The 13,531-nt window shown below is 38.6% G+C and overlaps 1 protein-coding gene across 2 annotated transcripts in view; it reads right to left on the bottom strand.

Moving 5' to 3' along the window:
- SAMD3 (sterile alpha motif domain containing 3) overlaps positions 1–13,531 on the bottom strand; it is a 39,608-nt gene that overhangs the window by 12,679 nt on the left and 13,398 nt on the right. Inside the window, exons 5-7 of one of the 2 annotated variants that reach the window (XM_053973664.1) lie at positions 10,953–11,138; positions 10,561–10,645; positions 3,416–3,583 (exon numbers count right to left, since the gene is read on the bottom strand). In XM_053973664.1, the coding sequence (XP_053829639.1) occupies positions 3,416–3,583; positions 10,561–10,645; positions 10,953–11,138 (439 nt within the window). The remainder of the gene's footprint in view (positions 1–3,415; positions 3,584–10,560; positions 10,646–10,952; positions 11,139–13,531) is intronic. The other variant, XM_053973665.1, reaches the window with a different exon arrangement.

The following is a 13,531-nucleotide window of genomic DNA, read 5'->3' as shown; positions in this document are numbered from 1 at the left end:
CTTTGGTCACTACCCCTCTGAAAACCAAAATAGTGGTTGAGCCATAAGCTCTCAAGGTATGCAAGCCAATCATCAGTTCTAACCCCATTTCCTTCTCCATCACCTTTTGCCTTCTGACAATGCTTTGGCCAAGGACTAGGATGGTCTTATCTTTCCGTTTCTTCTGTCTCCCCCAAGTCTAGGGCCCTTCCTATTACAACTGGCAGGAGGTGGTTTCCCTCACAGCCTGAAGGATCATAAATCAAACAAGTCCCTAGGGCAGAGGAAGGGGGTTTGATGCTAAAAACACAATAAGGAGAGAAGTCCGAACAAGCCACCGAATGGTTGGTTTAGCAGTAATCCCACCCTTGCTGCAGAGGGGAGACTGGCTTGCTTTTCTTATGTATTCTAACAGTGTGATCACCCTTGTCATGGAAAGTACCTTCCATTTGCAGCAGATGAAGGTCATTATCATTACAAAACACTGTTCCCTGGATTACTGCAGCTCTGAGATAGTTGCCTGACTGTGGAAAATGACTGAGGATTCTCACACCATAGCCATAAAATTTGTTGTTTATGGAGGCTTTCCTGATAAAACTCTTAAATATACCTCAGACGCAGAGGCTCAAATTAATGTCTGCCAGGCACAGTCCAAGCTTCTTTCGCTGGTGGTGCAACGTGACAGATAGTTGTAAGGAGCATAATTTAAATAAAAATCTCCTTTAGTGACAGACACCTCTAGCTTGGGTTTATGTGCTTGCTTACCATCATCCTACTGCCCTGCACTTCCTCAAGACTTTTCACGCGACGCTACTCACTAGAAAAAGAGCAGCTACTCTTCAATCTTGTTTGAATATAATGCTCTGTAACGAGGAATACATCAGCAGATGTTTTAAAGAAACTGGAGCATAAAGACAGATGCTGCACCTGGAAGCAGTGTCCTGCCGAGTATACCCTGCCGAGTATGCTCAAGCTGCTTTTGAAGGAAGAATGCCTGGTTGGAAGGTAAAGGGGCTTGGGCAGTCCAAGGGGCAGACATCATCTGGCTCAAAAACATCACAGGAAGCTTGTCCTGGCAAGTAGCTGGATTTTCACATGAAGAAGTAAAAAGATTGGTTAAGGGTTTTATTAGTAGTAATAACTTTATTACTCTTCTCATATAAAAAGAAATGCCAGGTATAACACTGAGACATTTCCTATCAGTAAACAATCTTTTTATCACTTTAGCGCCATTAACAATCCAAGACTATACAGACACAAAGCACATATGACAGAGTGACAGCTTATGACTGCTCAGAAACTAAAGCTCGATATAGAAGTCAGCTGTGAGACTTGTAAGTAGGTCATCTGTTGGGAACAGATGTGCTCTCTCATCTGCATGGCTCTGCCATTCGGCTTTGACCTTTAATGCCCTAAATGTCCTATTCTGCCTAGCTAAAGGAGAGTGTGGTGGCCCAAAGGGACTAAGAATCCTTCACTAACTAGTCTCCAAAGGTCTCCTTAACCTGGAATTCATTTTCACCCATTTTACCTCAACTAATTTTGATGTGCTGGCTTTTAGTTCACACAAGGCTGATTCATTCTTCCAGTCTTGGAAAAGGGATCAAGACAAGGGGATCTGGCTAATGGCAATGTGAACATAATTTGAGTTTACCTATGGTATTGGCTTCTAGATATTTTTTTTTTTTTTTTTTTGAGACTAAGACACAAAGAGTTTATATTTTTCATAGAGTAATCAGTGCCAAGGATGGACAGGAAAGCGTGTTTATGTGTGTTCCTAAGTATACAGAATGAAAACCCCCACTGCTTTTGTTAAAAATAATATTAAACATTTTGTACCATTTTGCAGATATGTAGTGACATAATTTAGGATCTCAGAGTCAGACATTGCAGCTTTCAATGTAGAAACACATTTAAAACTAAGGAAGTTATGTTTCCCTCCAAATTATGGAATACATTCTTAATCCTTAATAGGGCCCACAAGTGTTGATTATTGCATTTATATTTGTATTTCATTTTTATATATATGTTCAGGATACAGGGAAAATGAGAGAAAGAAAGGAAAGTTGTTTAGGGTTACTCAGCATACTCTCACCACCCTTAAGTTTAACGCTTAATTTGCTTACAACATTCAGGCTAGCAAAAAAAGTCTAGGCCTTTAGAGGAGATGCAATATTTGTCTTTATTTTCTAAAGCAAACAAGGATGACCAGTGATGGCCTCAGACAATGCAATTAAAGACAGTGGTGATTCCTGGGCTGCAGAAGCACAGCACAGTTACACCCTCTCTACAGATAAATGAAGTTTAGCATGCAGTCCCTACAGGATCACTCCAAAGCCCTTCTCAACAGGCTCATAAGACAGAAAAGACCCACATGTGCCCTTTCCAGGCTTTAGCAGATAAAGGATGGCTAACTCTTAACGTGCACACAAAACCAGGAGCTTATACTTTCTTCTTTACTGAATGCAAGAATGTTTATTGTTTGCACCAAAGTCACAGGTTTCTTACTTCACACATGCTGCAAACCCTTCAACTAAAGTTGGCAAGAAGGGGTGTGTTTATTCCTGAACATATTAATCTGAAGCGAATAAACAGAAATTACTGAAATTTCTAAAAACCAACCCAAACATGTGTTTGCATTTTGTATAGGAAACTAAAGCTACCATCAATCACAAAGGCAATATATGCAGAAATGCATCCAATAAACCACTCTTGTTCCCCTAATACAGGGTCTGGTAAACAGCAGGATGGACACTGATAAGCACAAGATAAATATCTACTTACATATCTACTTTATCACATTTATACAATTGTTTAAATTTTACCATGTTTTAATTGCAGCACGAAGAGGTGTGTGCAGCATTGGCAAAGCTGGAACCTTAATGAATTTATGAAAGTGTATAAATTAATTAGTATGCTTCAGACACTTACTGGACAGTGATAACGCTCTGAATTCTCCAACTAAAGGAATACACAGCAACTGCATGCACAGATTTGTAAACGTCTCTATGTACATCACACATCTACACAAATTTTATATAACAAATGTGACAGTAGGATTTTTGCTACCAGCTCTAATACCTCTTTGCATTCTTATTTGTATAGAGGCTTCAGCTAGTAGACATAATTCTCTATTGTTTTTCACTCTAATTGGAGATATATAATCAAAAGCAGAATAGAAATACTGCATTTTGAAAAACAGACAGTATTTTCTGTCCAATTTACAAGTCTAAATGACAATAAATGTGCAAGGTGTCCAATATCAGGTTTGCTCTGTTGTTGGTACCTAAAAAAGTCAAGGGTCTGACAATATGACAAGCTCTATACAAAATGAGTTTAAATGGGATGAGATAATTTCTCCCCTTTACTGGCTGGTGGCCTTATTGTCAACAGAGGAGCTGAAAGACTGAATTCAGTCAAGCACCAAAAATCTTACCTCTACCTGCCCCTGGACATCATCAAGAGTATTTTCAGCAAAAGAAGATTTTCTGCTCTGTCCTCTCCTGTGGCCAAACTTGCATTTGTTCCTCAGGACTTGCTCATCATCTTCAATGGGTCTCCGCACGTATTTGAAACGATCTTTAAGGGCCCGTTTCCACAGCAACTACATGGGGGGAAAAATAGCTGTCATTACAAATATCTGTCAAGAATTTGCCCCAGCCTAAAGGAGGTCAGGTTTTTTTAACTAACTCAAAAAAAAAGTGTTTGCCATTAAGCAGAAAAAGGCTCATAGGGCAGCACCACTGTTGGCTTCAGGACTGAAGGAAACAAAAGCACCTGTAGTAGATGGCTCTACAGCACCCATCAGCTGGGCTAATGGCACTGCTGTGGCTTGCTGAGGATAACAGTAATTGAATCTAAGGGATAGAAATCCATCCTAGGCTACCAGATAAACTGCATTGTTGTCCATGCCTCAACTCTTACATTATGCTCCATTCATGACATTGGGTTGTGAAACTACATAATGAAGCAGATCAGCTCACAGATGCCACAGAAACTGTGCTGTGGGGTTTGGGTGGGGGGAGGGGGTTAGTGACTTGTTTTGGGTTTTTTTTTTAGTGTAGTGTATTATTTTTCCTTTACCTCTAGCAATGTCTGACTGGTTGCACAGTTGTATGATTATTGTGTCTAACAGAAGGGAGTGGGAAAGACAAGGGTGGTACTACCTTTTGCTGGGAGCCTACAGTTATGCAGGATCAAGGGTATTTTTCAACTGAACTCAAAACTGCTGAATTAAGAGAATCATTTAAGTAGGTCCTAGCATTTGTAAGACACCTCAAGGTATGTAAAGTGCAACTTAAAGGCATTTCTGCATTGCAAGCAGATGCAGGTCCTGTTTAATGCAGCCATTCATCACTCCTTGTCAGCCAAAAGCAGAGCTTACATGGCCCCAGTGCTTCTGTCACCCTCGTGTATTTCTTTACTCAGTTATTGAAAAGTCACTGCTGAAAGTTGTATGGACAGCAACTTCCTCATGCATCCTTAAGGACCAATGGCCATTTGCATGTGGCCCAAAGCTGGATGTCCCATGGCAGGAGCTAGCCATGCCATTGACCCTGGGAAGCAATTTCTAAGCAAAGGCTGTTCAACATATCTGCAGGCACAACCTGCAGTTTTGAACAGTTTTGTCATTCCTCAAAATCCCTTGCATATTCCAGTTATTGGGGAGTATTCAAGAGTCAGAGGGAAAAAATCAGTCAGAAAAGTGACTGCAAATGAAAGGATGTGGAGAGATTCAAATATCTGTTACTTCATTTTCTAAAACTGACTCCAATATTATGCTCACTTAATACTATACTCAAGCCTGTACCCACTGACATGCTAAAACACAATATAAACAGAAGAATGATTACCCTAAATTTCTTAACAAAATGGTGTCATTTATTAGTCAAGGTCACATGATTTGAAAGGTTAACTTGGTGTAAACCAGATTTCAGTAGAAGCAGACTAAGTAGTACAGTATCTCTCTTTGCAGTGAGTCTGACATGCCTGACTTTCTCACTCACAGGAGGGTTCTTAAGAGACAGTGGTGAAGGTGGTGAATGCAAGTGACCTTGCATTTCTTGTGCTGAGCTTATTGTTCCCACTCCCTAGGTTCTAGCTGACCTACAGGCCCCTCCATCCTAAAAGCAAGACCTCCATTAATGGTGAAAGATTAGAATGGAAGAGCTATGAGACTACAATCCCTGTGATCTTTACTTCAGCTCTTCTTGAGCAGCCCTGGGCCTACCAGGGCAGGAGTGCCCTTCTTAGGGAGACACTCACTGCCACCCTCCTACGTGCCCTTACCGAAGTATCTTTTCACAGCCAGTCGCACTTCAACACCCAAGAACTGGAAAGAAAGCAAACCCATCTGCATTCCTAGTATGCAAACTTCAGACTTAGGGTTCTGCCAGAACAGAAGTCACATCACCACCAACCTAAAGATAGTGACTAAAAATAGAGTACAACTGCTCATCCAGTCTTCTCACAAGGCATAGTCACTGCCTCAAGATGAGTATTACACCTCAGCACCATTTTCAGAAGCAGTAAGGTGACTACATGCCTTGAAAATCCCACCTGTTGCTCACCTGAACCAAAGGTCCCTAAATACATTTATAGTCCTGGCCTTACACATTTTTATGCAAATACCTCATCATCATATGCTTAGCAAAATTTATGCCTAGCTTGTTATTTTAAGGCTGCTAAGAAAAGCAAACAAAAACCTTAGTTTAATGCTTCTTTGAAGTGTTTAACAGATGTTATAATATTTTAAAACATGATCATCCCAGAATATGTTAGCAGCTGACAATTTAAGCATCTCTATAGTTGAGTTTCACACAGTTTCTTTCTTTTGAAAAATCTTTATTTGCCTAGAAGATGTTTTTGCTTATTCTTTATGAAGGAATATGCTGACAACCCATACAAGGCTTTAAATATCCCACAAAGTTAAAATTTTTCAACTGTTTCATTCTCCAGTCCCCCCAGTAAATGAAGAATTTTAATTAAATCTATTTCTATAATAGGATTATCACAAACTTAGGCAAGTCCCCTCTCACATACCTATTTCCAGAATGAGACCGCAGGCACATACATTTATATGGTTTCCCTTGTGGGTAATGCATGCTCTAAAAAGGATGCTTTTGTTACCATTTTTGAACCAACAACTTTATTTTCTTATCATTTTCCTGCTCTCCCCAGCTTCCCCCAAACACCACCCTGGGAAGGTTTACCTTCCTGGTAAAGGAGTAGGAGGATTAGGCTGTGTCTATCTGACATAGGAGGGAAAGGATTACACGCAGATTAAAATCAGTAATTTACTAGCAAATAATCGCTTTGTGCACAGCAGTTACATAAATCAGGCATCTCATCCTGGGTTTCACAGGCACTACTCCACAGCCACGAGTTGAAGGGAGTTGCTTATGCAAAGCCTACCCAAAAAAGCAAGTGGTGTGGAGCAGAGAGCCTTCTCTCTCCCTTCCTCATATCATGTTTTCTTGGAACCATATGATTTTCAAAAGGTTGGCTGAAATGAAATGGAATGAGGGAAATTATTCTTTCCAAATTGCTGGGTTTAAGCCTTGTAAAATGGATAAGCACAGATAGATAGAACATCTTGCAAGTTGTCAAGAAACAGTGTCATGCCAATTTGCTTTTGACTGCTGTGTTTATGACCTTCACTTTTTCTATATAAGCTATTTGTCTGTAACTTACAAATGCTGTACTGGTTACAATACACATTACAAATCTAATACACTATTCCATGATTAAATGAAGACTTTTTTTTAATGTCATATGTTAGTTTAGGATAGCATTGTTCTGTAAGTAGAAGGAAATACAATGGGAAAACTTCCTTATGTAGTCACTTTAAAGCACTCTTACCAAAAGTTAATCTTGGAATTAATTTCATTCCAGGTACCCCACTTCTTAAATGAGTTTTACTATTAGTAGAAAGTTTTTTTCTAAATCATTATTTAGAATTTTAGAAAATTCTTAATCCCTGCTTCTAGACTGACCTCATAAATAACATTATTTTAAAATTCATAGTACATAAGTGGCTTATTCATTACTTTATTTGTAAGTGAATTTATTTAGGGTCATAATCATTGTCCTGACTATATTGGATATTCTTTGAAAAGGGACTGATGGCACAGAAGCATATATTTTTTTCATACTGTAAAATTAAATGGAAAAATTTTTAACCGAGAAAACAGAAATGTGAATAATCTACTAATAAATCTTGAAACCACAAACTTTTAATAACCTCTAATTGCAACAGTATGAGATTGAAGATATTAGACTATAGTGCAACATAACATACACATTGTTTAAATGATCTGTTTAAAATAATTTGGAAGTGTAAGTAAGTATTTTGGGAAAAAAAAGTCCAGTATCTGGAAACAAACCCCACAACAACTGGAATGTTTCAAGTTTTGCACGTAATTTTTTTCCTGTCATGAAAATTCTGTGGTAATTTAGGTGCTCTTATTTTGGTTTTTGTTGTTGTTCCTCTATGTTTGCCAGAAATCTTTCCCTTTTCCAGTTGTTCATTTCACTAAATTTCTGCAAAAATGTTGCAATAGAAGTGCTGACATTTACAGTTCAAAGTTTCTCCATCCATGCATATCAATAACATCAAGTTCTTTACATTCTGATTTTCTGCTCTTGGCCAGATGAAAATGTTAATTCCGGAATCCCAAGATCTCTCATGGGATGAGTTTCCCTTTCCTTACCCAAGAAGCCCAACTGTCTGCCCCTGCCCAGCCACACAGGCATGCACATCGGCCAGGGAGGAACCCAGAACAGTTTTTGGTGCACCCTTCTGGCATGCAAAGCACATCAATTTCTGGTGAAGGTCTTTAAAATGCAAGACTTGTGAGTTAAAATTAAAATCACACCTACCACTGGTAGACCTTCTCAGGACATCTCTTTAAGAACTACTGCAGCCTTCTGCAGAGCCCAGCAAATGCTGTGGCTGCTCCTCCACCGCAGAGGCTGAAAAACTGCTTTCCTTTTAAGCGTAACTTTAGAGTTAAAATGAATCTAGGAACTGAGACACAGCACAGCAATAAATAACAAGCAGTAAATGAATGTCATTAACAATACAGTGGTATAGAGCACTTTACATGGCAGAAAGATAATACTCAATAGGTGAAGTGAGCTCCAGCACACCAGAGGAAACGCAAAACTTGGTAATCCAAACTGCACTTAGACCTTTTGGTTTTTAAAATGCATGCAACAAGCTATTTTTCCAACAACTTTGAAAAGAAATTAAAAGTCCAAGAATTGAAAACGGACTTGTTGGTACTCTAAATAGTCCCAAATAACTTTATTGTGCTACCACTGCTGGAAACCATTATTCTCAGAGGCCAGCCCAGCTAATTGCCATGTTTGGTGTCTCCCATTCTCCAGCCTTACAAGACACAAAAAGGAGGTGTTTGTCTATCAAACACTGACATTTGTGCACAGCTGCCCACCTGAGGCTCTCTTTGGAGTCCACAGAGAAATAAGAACTTAGAGTGCTATTCCTCCCTTCCCAATGTTGACACCAAAACCACATTATATGAACTGCCTCCACAGAAGTTTATATACAAATGCTATTTAACAAAGATTGTAACTAGCATTTTTGCTTGAAATACTACTCTCATGCTAGTTTTCTTTTTCTACATTTACCTATCAGTCCCCTTTTCCTCTGCATTTTATTGATTTCTTAAATGTTTTCAATGTACTATTTTAAAAACTGTAATAATAACAACTGTTTGATTACTATAGATAAACAACTTAAATGTATTCAAAACCTCTCAGTAATCAATATTTTACATCTTTCATTTTAATACTATTATCAGGAACGGCAAGCAACAATTATAGTCCCTTAATAGCTGGAGGAATTTTAAAAGAAAAGTCTACAAAAATTTTGCTTTTTTTAATTGCTGAAGATCCTTTCAAGGAAAAAAAAAGAATGTTTGTTGTCAATTTTTTTTGCTGTTCATTTGCTTCTTAAAGGTATATGAATTCAATTTTACTGCAAGTCCTGTGATAAGTAGCTTTGCATATATTGTAGGGTTTAAGCTGTTACTGTTGTAACACACAACTGTCTCAGATCAAGAAAAATATGTATTTATAGTGTTTATGATCAAGAAGGAAGAACAGAATGTCTAACAGTAGGCCAAATAAAAAATACTAATTCATTCTCACACCCTCCTCTGAACTTAAGAATGCAGGCATACACCTTTTGTGCAGTTTTTCCTCTCTCAGCACAGGCAATGGAGAGGGGCTGGATCAGAAAGCAGTAGACTAGCAATATTGCAAACTGCTAATTCCAGCTTCCTTGTTTATTTATTGCAGTTATTGCCAGAATGCTTTCTAGTAAGAATGGGGGGAAAGATCAAAAGATAAAGAAAAACCACTCTGAAATCTCTGCCCTGTCACGTAACATCTGCCAGCACCAGTTCTGCCATCCATGTGGCACTTAGCCTATGGTCCTTCTGCAATTAAAGCCCTTTGAAAACCTAGCTTAAGAATCTCTGTTTAAAAACAGTTTTAAAACTTAAAGGCTGTAAAATTCTCTTCAGAACAAGCTGAATATCAATCCAGCTCCTCATCATAGAGGGAGCCAGATGAACCCACAGCATTACTCAGGACCCTGCCCGAGGACCACCACTGGCGTATTCAGAGAGGTATCCTGATTAAAAATAAGGATGGGCTGTTTCTCTCTGGTCCTTTTGCTTCCTCTCTTCTCTTTGAGATGTTTTTGTTTTCTTCAGTCCCTTCCCTTCAACAATGCCTGGGCTCAGGGGAGAACTAGAATAGTTACCGTTATTAAGCCTCAACTTTTTCTTTATTCCCAAAATTATTTTGCTTTCTACAGTAAAGGCATGTGAGATATAAATTTATATATGTTTAAAGCTAACAGTCCCCACTGAGGCTCACAAGCTTTTACAAGATGGTATAAAAGTATCACATGACAAAGCAATGATGTGAAGTGAAAAGGTGACCACGGTCCTCCAAGACCACAGACAGATATTCTGGATCACAAGTGAAAAAAATATAGTTCAAATTTAAAACATCTCCTTCCACTGTTTTCTGCTATTTCCCCCAATGATATGCCAAAATTTGTTTTTAAATGTTTTTTTTTTTTTTTTTATTACACCTAGATTCCTTAAACCACTAGGATTACTGCATGTTGTAGTTTCATATCTAATGCACAAACAATCATAATACATTGCAAGAGCATCGGTCACATGTTAGTCCTCATACAGGCAATTTTCTAAAGAGCTGGCTTCTTCATTTTTAAAAATAGAAAAAACCAATCAAATTTCATTTTATCCCTGGGCAGAAATTAGCCCAGAAAGAAAATATACCCAACAAGCAACCAGGGATTTCATCTACAGACAGGTCTGCATGATCTCATGGTAGCTTTGAGGTACAGCTATACCTGCATTAATCTTTAATTGACATAATGAAACAAAAATGTGATTTGCCAAACACAGCCAAGTGTGTGCGGTCTGAATAGAGCCAGCATATAAGAAATTGATATTGATTTCCTCTGAACTAGATTATTTTCTTGTGATTAATTATGTGGGGAAAGCCCAAAATACTTACAAAGCCATTCCTATCTTCATCAAGGAATGGGTATGCCTGGAGCAGAGCATTGACAACAATGTTATATTGCTGACTGTTCGGATACCTGTGCAAACAAGATGGAGATAGAAAAGAAATACTTGGTTTTCTAGACAGTATTAAACACTGGAGTCTATACTAATCTAGATTAAATTATTTCTGACTATTTCTTAGACAATCAATTGCCCTCCAAGTAACAAAGGGCACAGCTTAAAGGCTTGCACAAAATCTTTCTATTCATTTCAGAAGGTGTCAGGCCCTTAGCCTCTTTTATTTAAGCAAATATATTAGAGAACAGCTTTACATCCATTTGAAAATTTATGTCTGCAGAAAACAGGTAATGCCCCCAAATAAATTTAATGGTGTTTACTTACAGTGATCCTTCCAGGTATTTTGTCATGTCTGCTTGTAAAAATTCAATAATTCTTATTCTCATACTGTGATCAGGGCATTTCTTTTCTGCTAATACGCACTTGACATCGTAAGGGAAGTCTGGCAAAACATAAGAACTTGTCCACTGCAACATCTTGTGTCTTGCAAAAAATGATTTCAGGTTTTTTCTATAAAAGAAAAGATTGTATCATCACCATCACATCTTTCTTCTATTGAAATGCAGGCAGGAGGGAAAGATAAATACATGGAAAAACACAACACAAGGGAAAGTTATTGCTATAGAAATTCAAGGACTGCTGTCTTTGTTTCTGCATAAAGAATACCTACAAAAGCAGTGATCAATACATACAGAGTTAAAAAGTAGATGTCAAATGTGGAATGTAATAGCCAGCAGACAGTAGGAGGTGCTTCCTAACTGAAAGCAGAAAGCAGAAGTCAGTGGGGGCTTGCTGGTGTTGCAAAACACCTTTATGTCTCTTCATTTATTTTTCCTCTCTAGCAAGACAAACAGCTTAATTGAATAAAATACTATATGTCACATTATTTAAGGCTGTCCTCCCACAGGGGAGGGCAAGGAAGGGATGAAGGCAGTTTTATCATCAGCTCATGTCTGAAAACAAAGCAGACACAGCCCAGCAGCTCCTGTCACAAGAACACCATGACCGCTATCTACAGAAGTCACACCTCAGCTGGGGGGAGCTTGAGGCAGGTTATCACCACTGGCTGCCCAAATCCTCATTCTGAAAGAACACAGGGAAAAGTGGGTCCCAACAGCCAGTTATAGTCTCAATACCTTCTTGAGTAGTTTGTCCTGTAACTCTCCACCTTTCTGACCTGCTTATGCTGCCACATCACCTTGGCATTTTTTAATATATCTTGTGGGCTATCAAAAACTCTACATCCCTGATATAACTGCACCAATGCCAGCCCTATCATGAATGACAATACAGTGCTGAGGGAAAAAAACATATAGCTTCAGTACTGTATTCTGCTCCCAACATCAGTAGAAGTACTCACAGCACTAGCATTTCCCCATGTAAAACAGACACAAAATGGTCAGGGCTGCTGTCTTTTCAAGCTCACCAGATTTCACGGGACACAGATGGTTAACAGTAGATGCAAGGTGCAGTGAAGTCCTGTTTGTACTTTGCAGCCTCAAAAGAAGGCAAAGTTGTGCAGGAAGGGACAATGTATCCACATAGACATGTTCATGTCCTTTTTTCGTGATAAATTAATATACACATAGGAAAATAAAACCCAACTTAGATTCTGAAATCACTTGGAAATCCCTCCTATGCAAAGTGCAGATGTGTGATGCAGCATCAGTGGGCAGCTCTGCAGCCTTTAAGTTTGCATCCTGTACCTTCACCAACTTTGCTGATGGAAGTGATGTAGTGTACAGGCTGCAAATTACTACATGATGTTTTCAAAGTGCTACCATTTAAAATAGCTCAAAAGTGGACAGAAGTTTAAAATTTACAGTACTTTTCATCTAAGCAGCACTGAAATTCCATTTGTTGGTAATACCACTGAAGCAAAAAAGCCATTTCAAAAAGTGGAGGGGTTTATAGCAGGTTCCATTTGGGCAAGCTGGACTACATTCAGTCACTTGTGAAAATAAAATTTTCTTGCAGTTGGGATGGCTAATAATCAGAGAATCACGGCAACTCTCCCATTCACCAGTCCCTTCACACTTGCCATGGCAACAAAAATACTCCAAGTTTCATTTATCTTCATTTACCTTACCTAACACAAAATAATTCCTTGCTCTCCAAACAAGATCCAAAAATTCCTGTGGTCCCCACAGTGCACGAGATTAAATATTTTACTAGTTTTAGCAGGACTCATTGCTGTTGGGAAGTCATGTTAAACATATGCTGTAATATTTCACAATGAAATATAAGCTTGTTTGAAAAGAGACACAACTCCATATAAACTTTATCCTCAGAAATGCTCACATGCAAGCTTGTTTAACTAAAAGAACAGTTCCGTTCAGCTGCAATGCTGTTCTCCACAATCGAGGAAGGTTTTGGCTCTACACATAAATCTCAGTGCACATACAGTTTTGAGATTTAGGTACAAATACATGTAGCCTGTTTCTGGCTACACCTCTTCTAGCTAACCTGAGGCAGAAATTAGATCAAAATCTTGAAAAAAAACAAAAAAAAAACAGCTCAAAATCTCAAGTTACATTTTTTCTTCTCTCTCAGTTCTTGAGACTTTTGATTCTACAGCGGAATCAATCCAATAGCTAGCTAAGGCAAAATTTCTGTGTCCCTCTTTCTCCACTGTCACATCTGACTTAATTACACCCCTTCTCACTGGTACTAGGAATCCTACAGCAAGTTACAAGAAGCTGCAGTGACAAAGTTCTTAATTATTCTTTTCATTTCGTTTTCTCACAGTTTAAGTCCCTAAAATGACTTCTCATGAGGTGAAACAAATACCAATTCAGATGAAGCAAGCTGGTCTCTCTATGCTTAGCTGCAGTAAGGAACTGCATCCAAAGAAGCACCTCCTCAGCAAGGAGACAACTATTCACAGAGCTTTTACCACTCAG

Source organism: Vidua macroura, chromosome 3 (assembly GCF_024509145.1).
Source record: "Vidua macroura isolate BioBank_ID:100142 chromosome 3, ASM2450914v1, whole genome shotgun sequence".
Lineage (NCBI taxonomy): Eukaryota > Metazoa > Chordata > Aves > Passeriformes > Viduidae > Vidua > Vidua macroura.
This window is presented reverse-complemented; position numbering and strand designations above follow the sequence as displayed.